A 24,944-nucleotide genomic window follows, 5' to 3' on the forward strand; every position below is an offset into this window, starting at 1 on the left:
ATCAGACTTACTGAAAAGCCTTTCTGTGAACTTGCATGATGGACAAGCTTCTCAAGGACTTGTGTTGTGCACTGCAGTTCATGGAGCACTTCATTCTCCTGGGAATATGAAAACTTCATGGAAATACAGAGACAAGTAAACCATTGCATGCAACTCATACTTGCATTCTTACACGATTTTTTCTTTTTTTTTTTTTTTGCATTTTTCTGAAGCTAGAAATGGGGAGAGACAGTCAGACAGACTCCTGCATGCGCCCGACCGGGATCCACCCAGCACACCCACCAGGGGGCAACGCTCTGCCCACCAGGGGGTGATGCTCTGCCCCTCCGGGGTGTCACTATGCCGCGACCAGAGCCACTCTAGCGCCTGGGGCAGAGGCCAAGGAGCCATCCCCAGCACCCGGGCCATCTTTGCTCCAATGGAGCCTTGGTTGCGGGAGGGGAAGAGAGAGACAGAGAGGAAGGAGAGGGGAAGGGGTGGAGAAGCAGATGGGCGCTTCTCCTGTGTGCCCTGGCCGGGAATCGAACCCGGGACTTCTGCACGCCAGGCCGACGCTCTACCACTGAGCCAACTGGCCAGGGCTTTTATTTCTTTTTTTTTAAAATCCAGTATGTGAATATGTGCTTAGAAATCTCAGTACAAAAACGGGCTAGACATTGTTCTTGCCCCTGGAGAACTAATATATTAGTTAAAGAAGATATGTTATGGTGATATAATGTGTTAAAAAATAAGTTAGGGGTATGACTTTGGGTGATGGGTATGCAACATAATCAAATGTCAAAATAACCTGGAGATGTTTTCTCTGAACCTATGTACTCTGATTGATTAATGCCACCCCATTAAAATTAATAAAAAAATAAGTAAGAGGTACACACAGTGACTGGAAACACAAAGCAGAAAGGGAGGGATTCAACCTCATGTCTGATAGGCGTGGAGGTATTCTTCATGAAGGATAAACCTTTACACTGGGCTTTACAGGATGAGTAAGAGTTTGAGAGGCAAAAAATAGCTGGGAGACAGAGGATGAGTGTAAGTATGATAATTTATAGGTCTAGCTATATGTTTAGGTGTAGATAAGAGTCTGATATATATTATATAACAGTAATTTATGTAAAGGCAAATTTAATAATGGCTTCGCAAAAATACAAAGCTGGTTTATGGTACTATTCATTTTGAATGACATGGGGCTGAGAGAAAAATCATTTCTATAATCAGTAACATGACTTGTATCTGCATGTCTGACCTATTTCCATTTGTTTCAAGTGAAGGCATAGAGTCTCAGAAGATGCCCATGGCAAACAAGAGCGCAGTAACAGAATTCATTCTCCTAGGGCTCACAGATCAACTCGAACTCCAGCCCCTCCTCTTTGTGCTGTTTCTGGTTGTGTACCTCGTCACTCTCTTCAGCAACCTGGGCATGATATTGTTGATCAGACTGGACTCGCGCCTTCACACGCCCATGTACTTCTTCCTCACAAATTTAGCATTTGTCGACTTGTGCTATACCTCCAATGCCACTCCGCTGATGTTGACTAATTTCCTGTCGGAGAAGAAGACCATCAGCTTTGCTGGCTGTTTTACCCAGTGTTACCTTTTCATTGCGCTCCTACTCACTGAGCTTTACATGCTGGCGGCCATGGCCTACGACCGCTACGTGGCCATATGCAACCCTCTGCGCTACAGCATGAAAATGTCCAGGCAGATCTGCATCTGCTTGGCCACATTTCCTTATGTTTATGGCTTTTCAGATGGCCTTTTCCAGGCCATCCTGACCTTCCGCTTGACCTTCTGTAGATCCAATGTCATCAACCACTTCTACTGTGCCGACCCTCCACTCATTAAACTTTCCTGCTCTGACACTTACATCAAAGAGCATGCCATGCTCATATCAGCTGGCTTCAATCTCTCCAGCTCCCTCACCATCATCCTGGTGTCCTATGCCTTCATTATTGCTACCATCTTCCGGATCAAATCAGCAGAGGGGAGGCACAAAGCATTCTCCACCTGTGGTTCCCACATGATGGTTGTTACCCTATTTTATGGGACACTCTTCTGTATGTATGTAAGACCACCAACGGATAAGACTGTCAAAGAATCCAAAATAATCTCTGTCTTCTACACCTTTGTAAACCCAGTGCTCAATCCCTTAATCTACAGCCTGAGAAACAAAGATGTAAAGCGGGCATTGAAGAATGTTCTCAGATGAGATATGGTCACTAAGATGGCCATGCCTTCACTCTCCAATAAACCATAAATTTAAACCTTTGGCTCAAATGTCTTTCCATATTGATGATGAGTTTTGGTATTCTTTATGGATATGTTTCAAATAGCTCATCTAAAAAGCTCAGTTCTTGGAAAAAAATGAGTGACACTTGTTAGTCTAGGCTCTTGCCTTCAATGTGTGGTCTTTGGACCAACACAATAGTGTTACCTAAGAGATTTTTAGAAATATGGCATCACATTCTGTACCTCAAATCTACCATATTGAAATCAGTGTTTTAATCAACTCCCAGGTGATTTGTAAACACATTAAATTTGAGGAGCAATCATCTAGCAGAAATCTCTCTCAGAGTACCTTGGAACATGGTGTGCTGTGATTGTTTATAATGGTAGGTAGGATAAACATGCTTTCAGCCCAGTTCCTTAAATTTATTTTGCTCTTATTATATTATCATCTATCCTTAAGAAACACATTTTACTCCAGTTGACTAAGTCAAACCATAAACTATGGGTCATAATAATGGTTTCCTGTTTCTATGCTTGTGTATGGTTGGCTTGTGCTAGGTAAAGAGAGGATGAGAAAGAGCATTCTTTTCCAGATATGAGTTTGTGACCTCTGAGTTAAACACTGTTTTAGCTGAAAACTACTAATTTTTTATAGCTCAGTTTGCAATATTTTCTTATTTTCCTGATCTATATTACTGTCTCTCCTTCCCTCTTTATCTAAACTAAAAAATAAAATAAAATAACCAGAAAAGAAAACTACAGTAAGCATTAAATTTTTCAAATCCCAGTGATACAAAGAACTTTCATTTTTTCCCTAGACCTTAGTTTATGAATCCATGGTTGCAGGTCAGAGGAAGGATTAGATATAGTTACTACAGTAAGCATTAGATATAGATCTGTTCCAGTATGTACCCTGACTGGGGATTGAACCATCAACCTCTGTGATTCAGGATGATGTTCTAACCAACTGAGCTATCCAGCCAAGGCTCTTTTCTAGTTTTTTTTTTTTAAATAAATGTTTGGATTATTGATTTCAGTTTTACTTTTTTTGTCATATAAGTGCTTATATATTTCACCTACACACTGTTTTAGCTGAAAACTACTAATTTTTTATGGCTCAGTTTGCAATATTTTCTTATTTTCCTGGTGACTTTTTCTTTAATTTACAGGTTACTTAAGCAGAGAGTCATTAATGACCAAATATTTGGGACTTTAAAAGATCTATCATTGTTACGCATTTGCAATTTAGTTTTCTTGTTGAAGAACTACCTTATAGTTCAGTCTGGGAGAACACAGAAATATCAAATTGCATGAACTATGCCATTATTTTATATCTTTATTTATTTTTTTACTGATATGATGAGAATAAATGTTGATCCACAATGCAAAAATTTCATGAGAATAAACTCTTGACCACACAAAGGAATCTGCTCAATATGATTGCAAACTGATGCGATCACATTGAGCCTATCTCAAGACTCTAATGAGCATGAGTCAACATAAATCAATATTTCCCTGGAGTTTTCCCTGGTAATTATTTTTTCAGGGTGTGTTGAGATATACTTTGGGGATAAAAGTTCCCAGTTGCAAGTTAGTTATAAAGCATCTTCAGTAACTCATTCCTTGGACCATCTGTGTCTCTGAGAAAATTTTTCTTGGGTCAGGTAGGTATGAAAATTCTGAGTTCCCTACTTGCATTTTCTCTTGTTTCAGTTTTGAATCCTCACAAGTCGGAGGCAGGTGACAACAAAAGCAGCCTTGAGCGTTAGCATAATTACTCAGAATCTATTACTTAGATCAGCGTTTCCTCTACATTTACAGAGTTCCTTTTCCTTGCTTAGTATTTCCTCTGAGAAACTGGTTTCTGAAAACATGAATTGATGACAAATTCCAAAGTTCTTTAGTACCCTACCAGTGAAACTACTCAATGAAGGTGATTTTCAAGTAGCACAGAATACGTCTTCCTTGCATTCTGCTTAGCTTTTGAGGTGAAACAATCTCTGATGCTTGTTGTGGAATGAGATTTATTTTCTTAGCCCACAGAGAACATTTTGAGATGCTCCAGGCTCTTGGAACAATTAAGTTTAGGAAAAGCTGCATATTCTTGCCCCCATTCTCTAGGTTCAAATGCACGTGGACATATAAAAAGTTCTATGACTTCCGGCAACAGAGTAACCCACCTATTCTTCTCCCTCCCAATTCAGTATTTTCAAACTTATTTTCATCATAGACTTGTTTTGTTGCCTGATATTTATTTGTTTCTCTGAATGCAGTTTTGGAGATAGTAATCTAGACACTGAGGCAATAGCAAGTTTAATGTTCATTTGTGCCCCATTTTCTCCATTTCTAATTGTACTTGTTCTATCAGTTTCAGGATTCTATAAAGGTAAACTAAAATAGAATGACATAATTGCTTTGTAAAACTGAAGTGGCTGTATGCATGGGAGTGAATACTATCATCAAAATATTGCTTTTTCTTCATAAACTGTAGAGTATGGTTGCTGAACCTATTTACAGGAAAGGGTAAGACAAAGGCAGATTATATTCCAATCTATTTTAAAAATATTATCTATAATATCTATAATAAAAATATTTTTATTGTTTTTATTTTTGTCTTTATTAGTTGTTTAATGTAATATGATGACCCAACAGGTGCTACTATACTGCTCACAAAAATTAGGGGATATTTCAAAATGAATATGAAGTGATAAGAAAAGCATTTGATTTTTAAAAATTAAATAAGAACATCAAGAAAAACAAAGGACATGTCAAAAAAAAATTGTTCAATTATGCAAATGAGATACAAAACCAACTTTTATTTCATTGGTGAAAATGCACTATACAAAAAGATGAAAGTACTGGAGTATCTGCACGTTCCCTGATCCCCTAATTTTTGTGAACAGTATATTTTGGGCATAGTTATACAGATTTAAAGATTAGATGAGTATCTTGATGCCCCCAAAATAGGTGATTTACATTGCTAAGGTCAACATTTTCCAAATGGATTTGTCCTTCCAGTGAGTGAGGAAAAAACATTTTTAGCTATTTATATAAATCTTGATTGTCTAATTATTGTATTATTCTTCCAAAGGCCAAAGTTGTATGTTTAAGCCCTGCAAATTCTATTTCAAATTCACAGGAACATTGGTTCTAATTTATCACAGTAACTTGGGCATAACCCGCATATATACACACACATTGCAAAATAAAACCCATCAAAGACAGAACTAAAGATCTGCTGTCTTGTAGCTTTCAGGACTGTTCATATCTCTGGGCCTGTGATGGGGCTTTTCAGTTTCTTTGCATGCTTGCCACTATTTAGATGTTTTATTTGACACAATAGAAAATTCATTCCTGCTTGGAATATCTTTGATTTACCTTGAAAACCTCCTGTCTCTGCATAAACCATTCTCACTAACTGAAAGTTTTCCCTATACTTGTTCTCCTAGAAAATTCTTTAGTTAAACTTTAAGTTTCTGTTATAGGTTGTTGCTCTTTGATGCTTATCCTGATTCTTGAATGCAGTTAGTACCTTTATTCAAATCTTTATTATTTAACTAATCACTTTAATATTATTTATTTATTTATTTATTTATTTATTTATTTATTTTTACACAGACAAAGCAAGAGTCAGAGAGAGGAATAGATAGGGACAGACAAGAATGGAGAGAGATAAGAAGCATCAATCATTAGTTTTTCGTTGCGACACCTTAGTTGTTCATTGATTGCTTTCTCATACGTGCCTTGACCATGGGGCTATAGCAGACCGAGTGACCCCTTGCTCGAGCCAGCGACCTTGGGTTCAAGCTGGTGAGCTTTGCTCAAACCAAATGAGCCCGTGCTCAAGCTGGTGACCTCAGAGCCTTGAACCTGGGTCCTCCACATCCCAGTCCGACACTCTATCCACTCACTGCGCCACTGCCTGGTCAGGCTGAACTAATCACTTTTAACCTTAATTTTCTCTTCATATGTCTTCTTTACCACGAAGTCACCAGCCAGCTCTCTTAAGACGAGCTCTGTTCCCGGTTATTGTCATTTCTCTGGCAAAGTGACTTGCACACACATAGAGTTCAATGCTATTTGTGTACAGAAGTAATCTCATTACAATGATTAAATTATAATCATTACAATGATTAATTAACATCTTGGAAGCATCACAGAGTCAAAGCAGCTAACTTTTTCAGGGTACTTGGTTCAATCTTTAGGAGCAGCCGAGATACTAGAAATACAGTATTTGATTAGGTTTCATATAAAAAATTAATTCTGATAGTTCTTGAAAATTGAAAGGTCTTGAGATCTTGGGATGTGAGCCACGTTACCATATAGTAGAAATTCAGCTGGCTTAGGTGGCTGCTGGCCTGGGTGGCTGCTGACCATAGTCTGGGCACCATTCTCCAGTTCCCTTCAGTTTATTCTTACCCAAACCATCCCACTCATTCTTATGATCTGAATGGCTCCCAGAGGCATTTGGGTTTTGATTCATTATCTTATTTAGTGTATCACTTATGAAATAATACATGACAACGTTAAGAATCCATAATGAAAATATATTCCCTAGACTCCTGGCACAATAATTTCTAATATTTTCCCTTAATTATAATCAACATTATCTGAACTGATATTACCTGAATGTATAATCCTTTTGTTATAATTAGCACCATCTGAACTCTTTGCTAAGACTAATTCTTTATTAGTTAACTTCTGTTTTACATATTTTGGACATTGCAATTCTGTAAGAAATAAGTCTGAACTATTTACATGTGTCGCAAGAAAGCTTAGAGTCCCATTTGTGTTCTACCAGTAGCACAAATATGCCAAATTTTGTTGTTGGCTATAAGCCCCTTAATTGTTTTCTTTGTTGAATGAAAAAAAGAATAGATAAGCAAACAAAACTATGATCTAAATTTTAGTTATTTTTCTTTTACCCATCTATGTCTTTTGCTTTTATTCATATAAACTCTTCTGAATGAAAATATTTTCATCAGTAATTTATATAGGGTTTTATTTCCAAATTTGTTTTTTTTTTTTTATCTTGGATCAACTCATATAGGGATACTATAATCTCCTGTATTTCATAGATAATGCAGTAAAACAGGTCCCAGATAATTTATTTCAAATTTCTATAATTTGGGGTTCTCTAACACAGCAGGAAATGCAGTTCTTAGATGTTTAATTTCTAGATATGCACATACTGTTAATGATTGTGAAACATTTTCAAGCATAGAGCCATTTTGTCTGTAACCATTGCTGGGTTCAATGATAAAGTCCATGAATTTATGGTCAATAGCAGGTGGCATTTGGAGGTTCAGTTCATTTTTATACAAATTTTGGGTCATAATTCCTGCATTTCAGAAAAACTTCGTGTTACAAGAGCCATTTTCTTAGGGAATCATCTAGATATTATACTCCTAGATAATAGGGGCCATGAACTTCTTAAAAGTCCTAGCTCCTACAGTCTCAGACTCTAATAATAGTTATGTGGGAGGGTGAATGAGAGTGGAAGAAGAGAGAAGGAGAAAGAGAAAAAAGGAACGTATGATGGACTTCTCATTCACTTCTTAATTTATTTTAATTCATCTAAAGTGAGCAACACTGGCACCAAAGAAAATGGTCAGAGAAAATGCCACCTTGGTGACTGAATTCATTCTCTTAGGATTAACAGATCATCCAGAGCTTCAGCTTATCCTCTTCGCACTGTTCCTGATGATCTACCTGATCACTATTGGAGGGAACGTTGGCATGTTGATATTGATCAGGATAGATTCACGCCTCCACACCCCCATGTACTTCTTCCTTGCAAGTTTGTCCTGCTTGGATTTGTGCTATTCCACTAACGTGACTCCTAAGATGTTGGTGAATTTCTTATCAGAAAAGAAAACCATTTCCTATGCTGCTTGTTTAGTCCAGTGTTATTTTTTCATTGCCATGGTGATTACTGAGTATTATATGCTAGCTGTAATGGCTTATGATAGGTACATGGCCATCTGTAGCCCTTTGCTTTATAGCAGCAAGATGTCCAAAAGCGTCTGTATTCGCCTGATTGCTGGTCCATATGCCTATGGGTTCCTTAGCGGCCTGATGGAAACCATGTGGACATACCGCTTGTCTTTCTGCGGCTCCAATATCATTAATCACTTCTATTGTGCTGACCCACCGCTAATCAGACTCTCTTGCTCTGATACTTTCATTAAGAAGACATCCATGTTTGTGGTAGCAGGATTTAACCTCTCCAACTCTCTCCTCATAATCCTCATCTCCTACATCTTCATTCTCATTACTATTCTGAGGATGCGTTCCGCTGAAGGCAGGCAGAAAGCTTTTTCTACCTGTGGGTCTCATCTGGTGGCTGTGACTGTGTTTTATGGGACCTTGTTCTGCATGTACGTTAGACCTCCCACGGACAAGTCAGTGGAAGAGTCCAAGATTATTGCTGTTTTCTACACTTTTGTAAGCCCTATGCTGAACCCCATCATTTATAGTCTGAGGAACAAGGATGTGAAACAAGCTTTGCAGAAACTGATCAAAAGAAATGTACTTTTGAAATAAAATCACAGTGTGTACCTTTCTTTATAAATTAAAGATATATTTATAACAACTGGATATGACTCTGACTTGATTTGCAGTAAACAAATTTTAAATTGGTAATTAAAAAAACTCTAAAATAAGGATAAAATATAAAAGACATAGGTATACAAGATTTGTAGTTTTATACGAGACAGGTGAGCACACTGGGTATGTAAAGGGGTAGGAGTTATATCTGTAGGTATGGGGCATAGTTTCTCTTTCTTTATACACTTTTACATTTGTAACTTTATATATTACTTTTGATCATAAAAATTACACATTCTTAGAGTAAAATATTTGATCTCTGGAAGAGTATAAAGAGAGTAAAATATATCCTTTCTCCCTCTATCTTGAATTTTTATTCTCATTTCTCAAAATTACCACTATTAACAGTTTCCTATGTGTCCAGAAAATTTCTATATATCTACAAAGCAATGTAGTGTATGGTTATATACATGCACACATATACAAAATCACAAAATTGTGAATATACATGTTGACTATAATGAGCTAATTTTTAGTAAATTATAATTCTGTAGCATTTATGAGGTAGGGGTTTCAATCCCATGGTCTAGAGAAATGTGACTATAACAGTTGATGAGACTTGTTCTCACCTTTAGGAAAAAGAACTTAGGATAACATACCTATGTCCATGTCTGACATCTATTTCTTTCTTTCCACTTATGAGAGTTACTTTCATTAAGACACCTTCCTCCTTTTGTCATACAAAAACAAGAACCTCCAGACAATCATTTGTTCTGGACATAACTCCTAAAGCAGGTAAAGAATAGCTCTTAAAAAGATACATGCCTGTCTCAGAAGGAATTGTGATTTCTATAGAGTTTATTAGTGTCATTTTAACTTCCTGGGGTCTGAGATTTTATGCCTTCCCTTATCTCAGTCTATTAATTTATTTTTCAGGATGAGAAAGATATTTGCCATTTGTATTATAGTTCAAATTTTACCCACAATTGTCCTTTGTAACAATTATATACACACACACATACATATATATTATATAATTATGTATAATTTTAGAATAAAATGTTGAATTATTTGTAAATATTTTAATGCTAAAGGGTTCAAATGATAATTTAACTTTTTGAGATGCTAATATTTCAGTTGACTTTTCAGATACATAGCACAAATAAAGTCAATGAATTTTCCTGGGTATCTACAATAAGCCAAGTACTGCTCTGAGAGCCAGAAAACTTTCATGGATTTCTAGGATTGCATAGTTTTGTTGAGTTCATGAATCTGTAAAGAGAAAAATCAATATAATTTATTAGGTGTGATAATATGAGAAAATGGAAGGGCTGATGCACTAGAGAAAAGCAACAATATAATCTGAGTAAATTGAAATTAGTCTTGTGTATCAGATGAGAATTAGTTTGTTCTTTGAGCTCCTGTTCCAACACACCCATAGTTCTTAGTTCAATATTAAGTCAGACCAGGTGGGTTTTAGCAAAATAAGTGTTAGAATGGTTTTGTGAATACACATGTGAATGTTACTTTCAGTGAAAGGAAAAGCCCCAGAAAACTGCAATTAATCACCCCCTCTCCCAATTAAGACACTTTTCTTATTTGTATTTCAAAGCTTTCTTTCTATCTTATAGCCTATTTTTGCTAAATATTTCCTACAGGATAATATTTTAATAATCACTAATTGCATATTATACCTTATAATTATTTTAGGCTTTCCTATGGCTAGATATTAATATAATATATTTAAATAACTTGAACTGAAAGTTAGATTGTCTACAAATATGTTAAAACACACATATAAACAAGTAATTATTTTTGTAACTTTTAACATTCAGTTGATAGATTGTTGGATTCTACATCAACACATACCTAGACCTATTACTATTTAAGAGTACACATAATCATTTATGTAAAACCAGCCCCTTCATTATTTCATATTTTTCTTATTTCAGGATTCATGTCTTTATCCTTACAGCCTAGCTTAGCATCAAATAAAAGTTTAATAATAATGGCAGCATAAAATAATAAATGAATCTCATCATACACATATCCTGCAAATCATCAATTCTACTCAGAATCCTAACAGGCAGGACTGCATGAATGTGTTCATGGAAAGATATACAAGAATGTCTTTGTAATAGCCACATCTAGAAGCTCCTTAAGTATATCTCAAAAATAAGAAGAATATATAAATTTTTATATAGCCATACAGCAGATAATACACAGTAATGGAAATAAAAGAACAATTTCTATACTCATTACATTCAATAATGCTAATGAAAATCAATGTTATAGGCTGAATGTTTATGTCCCTCTAAAATTTGTATGTTGAAACTCAATTCCCAGTGTGATGGTATTTAAATGTGGGGCCTTTGGGAAGTAATTAGGTCATGAGAATTAGTGCCCTTATAAAAGAGACTCTGGGAACTCTCTTGCCCCTTCCTCTATGTGAGGACACAGTGAAGGGACAGTCATCTATGAACCAGGAAGAGGACTTCCAACTGTGTTGGCAATCTCATCTTGAACTTCCAACTTTTATATCCATGCAAAAAAAATTTCTGTTGTTTATAAACCACCCTGTCTATGGTATTTTTGTTATAGCAGCCCAATCAAATGCAAAAAATCACCGATATGATATTTTGACATCAGCATAGTATACATCAAAAAGTGGACATAAAAATATATGCTGTGTGGTTGCAATTATATAAAAATTAAAAAGACAATTTAAAGTGTTAAAAGAGAGAATAGGGATTGTGATTAAGATAAGGCATGGAAGGGTACCCAGGGTACTGTTCATATTCTAATTTTTGACTAAGACATTGTTACATGTAGTTAATGTATGTTCACTTTAAAAAATTCATTAAGTTGGGCACATTTTCTATGTATATATTAGACTTTACATAACGTTTACTTAAAATTGGTAAAAAAATAATACTAGTACTCAAACAAGCAACATTTCAATCCAATATCAAAGCATTCTGTTTATTGGCAATACAGAGAATATATTAGTTCACCAGGCAGCCATAACAAAGTACCACAAACTGGATGGATTAAACAGAAATTTCTTTCCTTACATTTCTGGCGGCTAAAAGTTCAAAACCAAGGTGTCAGTGGAGTCGGTTTCATTCTGAAGCCTCTCTTAGACTTGTAGATGGCCATCTTCTCCCTGTGTCTTTATAGGGTCTTCCTTCTGTATGGGTTTGTGTCCTTACTCCTCTTCTTATAAGGATGCCCGTCATCTTGAATTAGAACCCACTCACATAACCTCATTTCACTTCAGTTTCCTTTTTTAAAGATCTTCCTTCCAAATTCAGTCATACTCTGAAGTACTCAGAGTCAGTGCTTCCATATGAATTTTGGAGGGACGCTACTCAATCTAGAACACAAAATTGAGATGGTAATAAAATTGTTATATAAAGTTGTGACAATGATGTGAAGAAATTGGATTAGGAAATTGGGTTAAGCTGAAATTAACACGGTAAACAGAATACAATCCATGGTGGCCATCAATGTTACTGCATGGACTTCCCAACATATGAAGAAAAACACTGAGATTGAACCCAGGGGAGGAAACACTACACAGTGGTTGGCTCCTGAACCTGCATTGTGCCAGTGGTTATTTCTCCAGAGAACTCATTCAGTGAAACCAGGGATCTAACCAAATAATTGCTTCATCTTCACCTCTTTGTGCAATCTCTTAGGGAAATGGAGTAAATGTACAAGTAATATAAATTCTGCCTGCATTATTTATCAGAAGAGCCATTGGTATACTTTGTAAAGATGGCTCTTTCCCCACAAGTAAGTAGATGTCTTTATTCTACATATATTGATAATCATGAATCTTTACTTATTTGTGAAATCATATGCATTATCAGAATTAGACTTATGATTTTTAAGTGACTAGACAGAGAGGAGAATGCAAATGACCAGAGAAATGCACACATTTGCTCTGTAGGGGTACTTATAAAAGCAATCAAGTAATGAGCATAGATGATAAGGGGATGGAAATACATTCAATGGTATTCTCTAAGACCCTTCTCTTAATAGGACTGATAGCTAACATTTATTGAGAGCTTACCATCTATTAGGCATAGGGCTACTCATATTTTATTTTTTGTAATCTTCAAAATAACCCTTCCGTTTATGAAAGCCATTTTGCAGTAGAAGGAAATCAAGTCTAGAACTATTAAGACATATTCCAGTTTACTCGAATCAGAAGTGCTGAAGCCAGAGTATGAAGCTGACTGCATACCCTATGTTTTTACCAGCACACACCACTGTCTACAACATTATTTCTTCTGCACTAAACTTGAGGAATATGTTATTATTTGTATTTATGAAGGACAGAATGCACTAGAGTTGGTTCAAGAGTTAAATAACTTCATATTTATAAAGCACTTAGATCAAAGCTTAGAGTATAAGATACCATGTAAGGGTTTGTTAAATCAGTAAATAGATAATAAAACTGAAATTCAGAATAAGAAGCTTGTCTCAAGAAGTAAGGCAGTATCCCATAAATGACTAACGAGAAAATTCATGAACCGATTTTGTGCTAAGATTATGGAGTTGATTGATACATTAATCTGTTTGTATAATCTAATCCTAACCTAGACCTAAGAATATCTGACTGCAGTTTACACGGGTATGTGAATTTACCAAACCACACAATTATGCATTTACAGAATGTGAATTTCATTCTTATGTAAATTTTATCTAAAAAGAACAATAAATAGACCAAGAAACAAAAGTGAAAAATAAAAGAAGTTGACATATAAGAAGACTATATAACTACTATAATTAAGCAGAGGTAAACTTGGGTTATATAAATCACAAATTAAACTTTGCTGCAGACATTTACATTCAAAAAGTAGCTTTGAATAGGAGATTCATTAATGAATATACATGACCTCCATACAGAAATACAAACATGTTTTCGTTAATAGTAGTAGTATGAGTTTTTTTCTTTTCTTGCAAGCAACACAAATTAACTCTACCTGAAGCAAACAAACAGACTAAGATGTTCTAAAAGGATACATAGTTTTTCTAAGCCAAGATGCAGCCAGAATAACAGGCTGAGAGAAGAGAGAGGCTACCCAGATGGGCTGGAGGCTGGGCAGCTCAAACTTCACAGGATCAGGGCTCCTTTGAAGGACCAACGTGGTCTTTATGATCCACTGCCATCAATTTGATGTAAAAGTATTTTGTCCACCTTGAATTACTAACTTACATCAGGCCACAAGGGACAAGCATCTGATCCCTGATTATTCCTTTCTGAACCAGTGATCTCTTCCCTCAGATCTCACAGTGATCAGATGTGGGAGACTAAGAGGAGAGACTTTCTCCATCGCTCTCAACTCCAGGCAGCTCTTTCCAAATGAGTAATTCAAATGATAATTTAAAGGCTGAGAAACTGTCAAATTCAATTATGTATGTATTTTAAAAAAAATCCTATACCCACCTAAAAGACCCATTCCTGTGGAGTCTGAAAGGGGAGAAAGCATCCAAATAGCCCAACTTAATCTCTAAAGATTCTCCAGAAGGGATCTGTTAGGTGAAATTTATTTTTTAAAAAAATATTATTTGAAAAAATAATGTTCTTTGATGGCAGGTTATTTTCTCTTTCTAAACTCATCCTCTGCTCTTGTGATAATCAGGGATAAAGGAATTTGTCAGTCCTGAAGATTATATTTGGGATGGGTATGGCTGTAAAGTAATTTTGTCAATTAAAAGGCAAGGGCACAGGAAGAGAAGGAGAAAGTGGAGAAAGAAAAAAGAGAGAGAGGCATAATTAGAAGAAGGTGGAAAGAAAGAGAAGGAAATAAAATAAGCAAACAAACAAGGAGGTTATATCATGAAAGTCAAGAAAGCCCCTAGTTTCCAATGCCTGACTGAGATTGTTTACCAAGAATGAAGATCAATAGAAAGGGAGTGGGAAAAAAATTCTGAAAAGAAGGAAAACAAAGATGATTACTGTGATAATAATTTTTTTCTTTTGCTGTAATCGAATATAAATGTCCAGTTCCCTTTTCTCACTGAAGGAGACAACGAGAAGAAACTTCACCTGCGTGACAGAGTTCATTCTCCTTGGACTGACCAATCGCCTGGAACTGCGGATTCTGCTGTTCCTGCTGTTTCTGGCCATTTACTTGGCCACAGTGGCAGGGAATGTGGGCATGATCGTACTCATCCAGGTCAATGCCCAGCTGCACACGCCCATGTACTTTTTCCTGAGCCACTTATCCTTTGTGGACCTGTGCTTCTCTTTCAGTGTGACCCCAAAGATGCTGGAGATTTTCTTGTCAGAGAAGAAAACCATTTCCTATCCTGCTTGTCTGGTGCAGTGTTACCTTTTTATTGCTTTGGTCCATGTGGAGATCTATATCCTGGCTGTGATGGCCTTTGATCGGTACATGGCCATCTGTAACCCTCTGCTTTATGGCATCAAAATGTCCAAGAGTGTGTGCATATCCCTTATCATGGTGCCTTATGCGTACGGAGCACTCACGGGGCTGATGGAGACCATGTGGACCTACCACCTAGTCTTCTGTGGCCCCAATGAAATTAATCACTTCTATTGCGCTGACCCGCCACTGATTAAGCTGGCTTGTTCTGACACCACCAACAAAGAGTTGTCCATGTTTGTTGTGGCTGGATGTAATCTCTCCTTTTCTCTCCTCATTATCCTGATTTCCTACCTTTATATTTTTCCTGCTATCCTGAGGATTCGTTCCACAGAAGGTAGGCGCAAGGCTTTCTCTACCTGTGGCTCCCATCTGACAGCTGTCACTATATTCTATGTAACTCTCTTCTTCATGTATCTGAGACCCCCCTCACAGGAATCTGTGGAACAGGGGAAAATGGTGGCTGTATTTTATACCACGGTAATTCCCATGTTGAACCCCATGATTTATAGCCTCAGAAATAAAGATGTAAAAGAAGCATTAACCAGAGAACTGTTAAGGAAAAAACTATTTTCTTAAAAGTTATCACTATTTTTGGTTCCAAAACATTTTCTAGACATTTTTCCCAAGTTACAGGACAGGATTTATGGTGAAATGAGAAATGTGGTACACCATAAAAGACACTACATTTTTAAAAATGCTTTCATGATTTCTTTTAAAAATTCAAACACAAAGAGTAAAATTTTTATTACAAAAGTTTACATGTCTGTACTTGTCATTCATTTTGTTCATTAGTTATTTTAATCTATTTGCCTTTTGTGTACATGATAGCATTATGCTTCCCTGCTTTTGCATTTAGGTGGAAGTGTGTCTATTTCTGGATAATGAGTTAGATTAGAATTCATAGATGTCACTTCTCAGTTGAGCATATAATAGTTGGTGAGAAAACACTGCAGTGGGTTTTTTTTTTCTGTTATGGTGACCAGCAAGATTTAAAATTTGACATTTATGCATGGCTTCTTGGGTGAGAAGACATGGAATAGACCCCAACTATCACTCACAACAGAAATGTAGAATGGATGAGAAATGTTCTTTGTTTTATAAGCTGTTACAAATGTTGAGTTGCTTATGTTGTGTTAGGCAATAGCTTCTTCTACTGACACAATATTAATCATACAAAATTTAAACAGGTGGATGCATATAGCATAGAAGTTTAACACCACAACTCTCCAAAAACTCACATTTGAGATTTTATGTTCTTTCAGTCTTTTTTTCTATGTTTTTACATATGTGCATGGGTTTAATTTAAATTACTTATAATATTTTTTGTAAGTTACTAATGTAAGATATGTATATTGTTTTAAAAATCAAATAATACTACAAGGTTTATATAAACCTTTATCTCACTTCTCCTCACCCTTGTATCCCATAGATATTACCTTCCTATAATTTTATTAGTAATTAATTGATTTTAAGTCATATAAATATATGTGTAGTTCTTGTTTTTTTTAATAATAAAATCATTGATTGGCATCTTTTAATTAAAAAGAAGGTATTAAATTTTTTCTACCAGTTCTTGCATACCTCTCCAAGAACCATTCCTTCTTTCTCTTCATCTTCAAATTACAATCACATTAAAATATTTTCTAAAATTTATATTTATTTTTGGAATTACTATGAATATGTTATTAGTCATACTTGAATAATACAACGAGAGACACTATGAGCACTACTAATACTAATTACTAACACTATTAGTAATACTATGAATGCAATATTTTTGCAGTTATTTGATTTTCATGGAATTAATTCTATTTACTTTTGCTTTTCTTTTTGTATCTATTTTACCCCCAAATTTCACAGAACTGTAAAGTTTATAAATTCCTTTAGATATGGTGAATAACAACTTTGTGTGATACTTTATTTTCATCCATTCCGGTATTCATGCCACTTGTTATAATATTCATTTCAACTTTTAGTTATTAACAAGCAAACAAACAAAAAAATCTCTTCACAAAATGGTGTGGTGGATGTTGACAAGAGTGTGGTGGTTATGGGGGGGGGGAGGGAAAGGGAAAGGGAGAAAGAGAGGGGCACAAAAAAAACTAGATAGAAAGTGATGGAGGACAATCTGACTTTGGGTGATGGGTATGCAACATAATTGATCGACAAGATAACCTGGACATGTTTTCTTTAAACATATGTACCCTGATTTATTGATGTCACCTTAGTAAAATAAAATAAAAATGGTGTGATGGGAAAAGGATTGGTTTTGGATTTATTCTGACCTGAGTCTTAATCTGTTTCATTATTTATTTCTTAGTTGGAAAAGCTTAAAATAGCCACACCATAGGATCACTTTATTCAACTCAAAATCATTAGTGACACCCATCTCATGGGATTATTATGAATATCAAATATTACTTATAAGCTATCTTCTGCTTAATTACATTTTGAGGCAACTATGCTTTGAATTCAATCTTGGACTCAATTTAGGAAACTTTTCCAAACATGGGAGGCATGACAAAAAGAATAAATTAAATATAGTCCTTCGTATATTTAACATATACTGTTGATTACTATGTCAGGTATTGTTATTGTTATTGGTAGTTATCAGTCTTTCACATTCCATGTATTTTTTTTCCTGGAAACTAATCATGTATTCTTAATATTATTTATTTATTTATTTAGTATTTTTCTGAAGCTACAAACGGGGAGAGACAGTCAGACAGACTCCCGCATGCGCCCGACCGGGATCCACCCGGCACGCCCACCAGGGGCGATGCTCTGCCCACCAGGGGGCGATGCTCTGCCACGACCAGAGCCACTTTAGTGTCTGGGGCAGAGGCCAAGGAGCCATCCTCAGTGCCCGGGCCATCTTTGCTCCAATGGAGCCTTGGCTGCGGAAGGGAAAGAGAGAGACAGAGAGGAAGGAGAGGGGGAGGGGTGGAGAAGCAGACGGGCGCTTCTCCTGTGTGCCCTGGCCAGGAATCGAACCCAGGACTTCTGCACGTCAGGCCGACGCTCTACCACTGAGCCAACCGGCCAGGGCCTCTTAATATTATTTAAGTATCTAATCAATGTGCAAATGCCTTTAGGAAAAGAATAAATTTTTTATATTTATATTCTGAAGAGTATAAACAGCATTGAACTTTGCACTAAGTTTATATTATATTTATTAGTTAAGGGCCAAACAATATAGAAAATAAGTCAGAGAACTTGAAGTGACATAGACAATGACCTGAATTCAGTTTCATGAGAAGCTGTGTCCCCATAGTACTATAAATTTAGCTTTCATTAATTTCTAAAGTATTGCCCAACTACTCATAGCAGACATTGACTTAAATGTCAATGAAATATAAAATATGAAATTAAAATAAGTCTTGAATTGAGAAACTATTGTACTACCAATTCATATTTCTCCTCATGAGAATGGAATTTCATTTTTAATTGCTTCTTGAAGCAGTTGGGGCTTCTCCTCAGATGAATGCTGATGTCAGGAAGTTGGGTATAAATCCTATAACACTGGCAAGAATTTGTTTTTGACCTTTGGGGTCACTAAGAAGACACTCATAATTTTACAGGTAAGAGAGGAAATGTGTTTGAATATTAGTTTTCAATATCTAGCAATTTATGTATTTGCTTCATTAAATTACATGCTTTTTAGATCTTTATGTTTTGAAGTAGGTATTTCAGAGGAGATTTGCACAGAAAATGTATTTTTTATGAGAGAAAACTTATAGAGTACTTACTCAGTTCTGTCTTTCCCTCTATATTACTAGAGTTTTTGAATCACCCTGGTGGAATTTCATACTATGGCTCTCCAGCAGGTGCTTCAGTAAAATTAGTTTCAAATAATATTCTTTTTGTATTTCCATTTACCTAACATCTGGATGTCTACCGTCATTGGTTTCCACAAGAAAAAGACAATTTGAAATTTTATTTCTATGTCATTTGTTAATGGTTGAAAATTTTCCTGACTTCTCAGAAGTAACATATATGGTCAAATAGGCATTTCCTTGTGATCATTAAACATATGGAGAAATTCTGCAGTTATGAGGTTTAGACTGGATGATTTCTAGGTCTTTATGTTTCCCATGTTTTCCTACATTTAAGTTTTGCAAAATACCAACCATCTTTGGTACCTATTTTTTGTGTTGGATCATCTGTGGCACCGTGCAATCAGATCTGACTGTCCAAATAAGGATTTCTCCACTGTTAATCTTTGAAACATGCACAAGTGTGAGCAGCACAGGAAGACACAGGCATGTTCTGTTGTTCAGCTATGAGCACGATCTGTTGACATGTCGCCACCTCTTTTCAGGTGACAGAATCTCTCTTCATCTCTGTGTATTTTATATCAACCATGATGATGTTTAAAACATTTTTCATCAATATATCTTTGTATATAAACCTATCAAACTTCAAAAATCCAATTTCTTATTATTTAAGAAATTGTTTTGCCTTTACTTATAATTTTTTAGCTTTATGAAAGCTATATAAGTGCTGCACACAATTACTGTGCATATCTCAGGAATTTTGTAATCAGAAAGAAACCCCAAACAACAAAAAATATTCACAGTATTACTTTCCACTCTGTGATTTGATGTCATTTTTATTTCTTAAAGACTCAAAGATATATTTATTTAAGGTGAGGTTAACTTTTGTGACACATATGGTAAACTGGTAGATAAATACTACTGACCAATTTATTAATATGCAGGCTGTGAGTAGTGAGCTGAACAATGACAAAACACATGCTATTGATTTAGACTTTGAAATAATTTAAAGGAACTCTGTTTTACACATAGTAGATTAAGAGCCACTATAATTCAGTGTGAGCACATGTACTTTCTAAGCTTCAATTTATCTTTGTGTATCTGTGTATGCTTAAACCCAAATGGCCATGTCAAATTAAACATGGAAAAACTCTTCTAAAGCAAAATACATCCCATAAAGGTATATGAAGTCTCAGAACTAGGGGTGGAAGATGGTAATGTTTATTTCATAAAACAAAAGATTTTAGAGATGAAGTTATTAACCCTGTAAAATATTTTTATGCCCTTACATAAATATATTCCAAGTCAGTTTATCTAATTTTAGACAACTTTAACTGTTTTTATTTTTAATTTTTTAGCCATTAGTTAATGCCTCGATTTTTCATTAATTAATATGAGACACTGGAGACATGTAGTTTCAGTCTAGTACACTTTGTTTTAGCTCTCTTTTCGCTAGAGAAAACTCTCCTTTCCAAATGGGCTGAATGGAAGGTAGTGGATTAATTTTGTTGACAAGAGTCTATCTATTTTTACTATGGCTGTGAAGTTAATCTTATTCCCTGCTCTTATCTTATAACCTGGTCACCACCTGGTGATAATTATGGATAGGTTCCAACAAATTGTAATTGAACAAAGTGTAATTCTGGAGGTTAAAACAAGTGTCTTCAGGATGAAAATTTGCCCTAGAAATAACATTTAACCTTAGAAGAACAAGACAAAATACCATCTCTAACAAATTCAGTGTCCCATGGAAAAGCTATCTCAAGATTCTTATTGGATAGAATTACACTCTGTTCTGTTAAGTGATGCTGATGGAATCTCACTTTCTTTCTCTTTCTCTCTCCTTTCTTTTGTTTTCAAGCTAAGTCAGTGCTAGCTAGCTAGACTAAGTATAATTGAATATTTTCCCACAGAACCTGTCACAATGTAACTTTACTAAGTAGATTGTGTGTTTCCAAAGGATTGTATAGGATATAAAGTTTTCTCATTATTATTTGATGAATGAACACTTGTGGATTTTTCTTCATAATCCCTTATGGAAAGAATGTCATAATAATGGAAGACACGAATGTTTTCCTAGGAAAATAATTTGCAAAATGTTGTTCTGGAGAAAAGCTCATATGATACAACTTATATTTGAAAATAAATTTGCAAAATATCTAAGAAGCTTTCTTATAACTCCACCTGATCTCAAAAGAAGATTCAAGCATTTCTTACTTTCTGCTACCATTGTAACTCTGTAAGACCATATCATGGTTTTAAAATGTTTACTTACATTAACACTACTATAAATAGTGACATTAATCTCATTGCCTTTCTTATTTTTGAGTCTCCAGAACATTACAGTGGATGATACCTAGTAGATTATAATTATATGTTAGATATGTAAAAAAGTCTATATGCAAGGAATATGTATAATGTATGAATATGCCTGAATATGTATAAGTAATTCACCCATTTTACTTGGCTTTGATGATGACTGTGATTAGTTTGTTTCACTTCAATTTGAGTATAAGTATGTGGTTAGATTAAAAATATTTTTTTTTAATTTTTTTTTATTTATTCATTTTTTTTTAGAGAAGAGAGAGAGAGACAGAGAGAGAGAGAAGGGGGAGGAGCTGGAAGCATCAACTCCCATATGTGCCTTGACCAGGCGAGCCCAGGGTTTCGAACCGGCGACCTCAGCATTTCCAGGTCGACGCTTTATCCACTGCGCCACCACAGGTCAGGCTAAAAATATTTTTTATCAGACATTTAAAGCTGATGAATTATTTGATTAAGTGGCTTTTATGTTTAATCATGTAGAGTATACTACTAATAAAAAAGAGATGGTATAAAAATTTATTTTTGACTAATAAGGTTAAAAGAGAAGTGTAATTTCTCTATAAATAATATTAAAATGTGAAATGAGGAATGCTTAAAAGGTAGGCTTGGACATTTAGCTAGTCATAATATTTAGTGCTAACATGTTTCAATCACAATAATGTATATAACTTTTCTGTAATAAGGCCTGTGCATTATTGATCTCAGTAACCTTCAGAGAGCTTACTGCATGGGAAGTGCTCAGAAATGATTTGCTGAAAACAATGGCAAAGGCAGTCATAGATGTATCACACACAAAAAAACTATGAGAGTGGGCATGGATAAAAGTATAAATTAATAAATAACACCTGATTTTTAAATTTATTTTCTTCTCGAGATCACAGAGATTTGTAACTAGCATTGACCTACAACTGAGAAAATGCTCAATTTCATTGCTGTTACAGAGTTTATTCTTTTGGAACTAACCAGTCATCGGGGAGGCAAGTTCTCTTTTGTAATTTTTCTTGTGTCTATATTATCACCATAGTGGGCAATATTGGCATGATCATGCTAATTAAGATCAGTCCACAGCTCAACACCCCCATGTACTTTTTTCTCAGTCATTTTTCATTTGTCGACGTCTGACTTTCTTCCAATGTCACCCCTAAAATGTTAGAAAATCTGTTACCAGAAACAAAAACTATTACAGTGGTTGTTTGGTACAGTGTTCCTTATTCATTGCCCTTGTCCATGTAGACATTGTTATCCTTGCTGTGATGGCCTTTGATAGACACATGACAATTGGAAAACCTCTGCTCTATGGCAGTAGAATGTCAAGAGTTGTCTGTACTCAACTGATTTCTTTCCCTTACATGTATGGTTTTCTGACTAGTCTGGCAGCCACATGTGGACTTATGGCTTGTACTGCTGTGGAAAAGCTGAGATCAACCACTTCTACTGTGCAGACCCACCTCTCATCAAAATGGCCTGTGCTGGGACTTCTGTCAAAGAATATACCATGATTATACTTGCAGGCATTAACTTCACATACTCTCTAACTGTAGTTTTCATTTCTTATCTGTTCATTCTCATTGCCATTCTACGGATGTACTCAGCAGAGGGAAGAAGGAAGACATCTTCCATCTGTGGGTCCCGCTTGCCAGCTGTCACTATATTTTATGGAACACTTATTTTCATGTATGTCAGACATCCCACTGAGGAGTCTGGGGAGCAGGGGGAAATGGTGGCTGTGTTTCATACCACGGTGATCCCCATGCTGAATTCTGTGACTTACAGTCTGAGGAACAAGGATCTTAAAGAAGCCATGAACAAAGTGATGAGCAGAATATGTGTAATAAAATAAAATAAAATTGAGTTAATCATCTATTTTATGTCTCTTAAGTGTTTGTTTGCCAGCAGGTTATGGCTCAGCACATAGCTAAGGACCTTCTACAAAAGCTAAACACTGCATTAAAAAGAAAAAAAAAGAGAAAGGCTTAAATTCTAAGAAAAAAAAAGGAGATCAACGCATTCCTGTTGATATAAGTAGTGAGAATAGCTAAAAATTTATAAATTAATAACTCAAAAGGTTGAGTCAAAGTTTACAAGCACACTAGTTGTAAATGTTCAACTACTTAGCTTAAATGAACAGATTTTCTTTAATTCAAAAATGCAGTAAATAAACTTGAGAAATTTAATTAATTAATTAATTTATTTATTTATTTACAGAGACAGAGTCAGAGAGAGGGATAGATAAGGACAGACAGACAGGAACGGAGAGAGATGAGAAGCATCGATTATCAGTTTTTTATTGCAGTTCCTTAGTTGTTCATTGATGGCTTTCTCACATGTGCCTTAACGGGGGGGGGGGGTCTACAGCAGACCGAGTGACCCCTTTCTCTAGCCAGTGACCTTGGGTCCTAGCTGGTAAGCTCTGCTCAAACCAGATGGGTCCGCGCCCAAGTTAGCGTCCTCGGGGTCTCAAATCTGGGTCCTCCGCATCCCAGTCCGACGCTCTATCCACTGCACCACTGCCTGGTCAGGCGAACTTGGGAAATTTTAATTTGCTTACTTATAGAGTAAATTGGGACAGAAAACAATAACATACTTTATTTAATTTTCTAGAATGAAGACATAAAATTGTCTCACCAAAAGTTGTGAGATTGTGTGATGTTTAATGCTTTTTTCAATAGAAAGGGCAGGTCTGTTCGGCAACAACTACTTTGAAAATAGCAATCATATTATATTTAATCCCTTTTAATTTGGGGGTTTTTAATATGGTTTCTCTCTTTTATGGATTCCAATAATTACTATAACTCAGCCTGAAAGTTGCCAGAGACCAGACTGCAATTCTTCTGTGCACCTGCCAAGAATTTTCAGTTGGAATGAAGAGAGGGTAGAATTAATGGATGGCTGGTGCCACTTTGAAAGCTCAGCACTCTAGATGCCACTTCATAAATTAAAATGGCATTCATGTGGAATAGTTTGCACATCTGTGATAAAATAGTACTTCAATATTTTAAAATAGTGTTTGTACTTGAAAGAAATAAAATATTTAAGGCAGGCTATTTCTTGTTAATGATAACATGTTCTGCCATGAAATATTAACACAATGTGGTATCTCTCTTGTACCTCATTTCATGAAGTGCAAGCATGAGGCAAGAACAACTCTACAACTTGGACTTCCTTAAAGGCTCTGTGTCCTCACATAAATAAATGAATAAACAAATAAAAATAAATATAACCTGATGTTTTGATGTGGACAATGCATAACTAGATTAATGTAATTTACAGCCCTGGCCCAGTAGTTTGGTTGGTTAGTGTCATCTTGATACAACAAGATTGTGGGTTTGATCCCGGGTCAGAGCACATACAAGAAGCAACTAATGAATGCATAAATAAGTGGAACAACAAATAGATGTTTCTTTCTTTTTCTCTCTCTAAAATCTATAAATAAAAATTAAAAAAGAAATTTAATTCACAGATTTAAATTATACATTTAAGTAATTACAGATTTACCTGGAAAGATGTAAATATAAAATAAAATTGATACTATATGGAACAAACATTCTTCCTCATCTATTTTTGAATTTTTATTTTCTCTAAGAAAAACCAAAAATGCATTTCCACACACATACACACATATATATCATGGGCAACACTTGAAAACTCTTCACATATAAACAAA

General features: G+C 35.5%; 3 protein-coding genes and 1 pseudogene across 3 annotated transcripts; all 4 read left to right on the top strand.

The window, feature by feature from the left end:
* Positions 1 to 1,285: 1,285 nt before the first annotated feature.
* LOC136388631 (olfactory receptor 5M11) lies at positions 1,286 to 2,206 on the top strand. The gene has a single exon (XM_066360452.1). The coding sequence runs from the start codon at positions 1,286 to 1,288 to the stop codon at positions 2,204 to 2,206; it is 921 nt and encodes a 306-aa protein (XP_066216549.1).
* Positions 2,207 to 7,824: 5,618 nt separating this feature from the next.
* On the top strand, positions 7,825 to 8,772 carry LOC136388632 (olfactory receptor 5M5). Its single transcript, XM_066360453.1, has one exon. The coding sequence runs from the start codon at positions 7,834 to 7,836 to the stop codon at positions 8,770 to 8,772; it is 939 nt and encodes a 312-aa protein (XP_066216550.1). The 5' UTR covers positions 7,825 to 7,833.
* A 6,014-nt stretch (positions 8,773 to 14,786) lies between these two features.
* On the top strand, positions 14,787 to 15,755 carry LOC136387929 (olfactory receptor 5M8-like). Its single transcript, XM_066360035.1, has one exon. The coding sequence runs from the start codon at positions 14,787 to 14,789 to the stop codon at positions 15,753 to 15,755; it is 969 nt and encodes a 322-aa protein (XP_066216132.1).
* Positions 15,756 to 22,196: 6,441 nt separating this feature from the next.
* LOC136388633 (olfactory receptor 5M3-like) lies at positions 22,197 to 23,120 on the top strand (annotated as a pseudogene).
* Positions 23,121 to 24,944: the final 1,824 nt, after the last annotated feature.

Source organism: Saccopteryx leptura, chromosome 1, assembly GCF_036850995.1.
Source record: "Saccopteryx leptura isolate mSacLep1 chromosome 1, mSacLep1_pri_phased_curated, whole genome shotgun sequence".
NCBI lineage: Eukaryota > Metazoa > Chordata > Mammalia > Chiroptera > Emballonuridae > Saccopteryx > Saccopteryx leptura.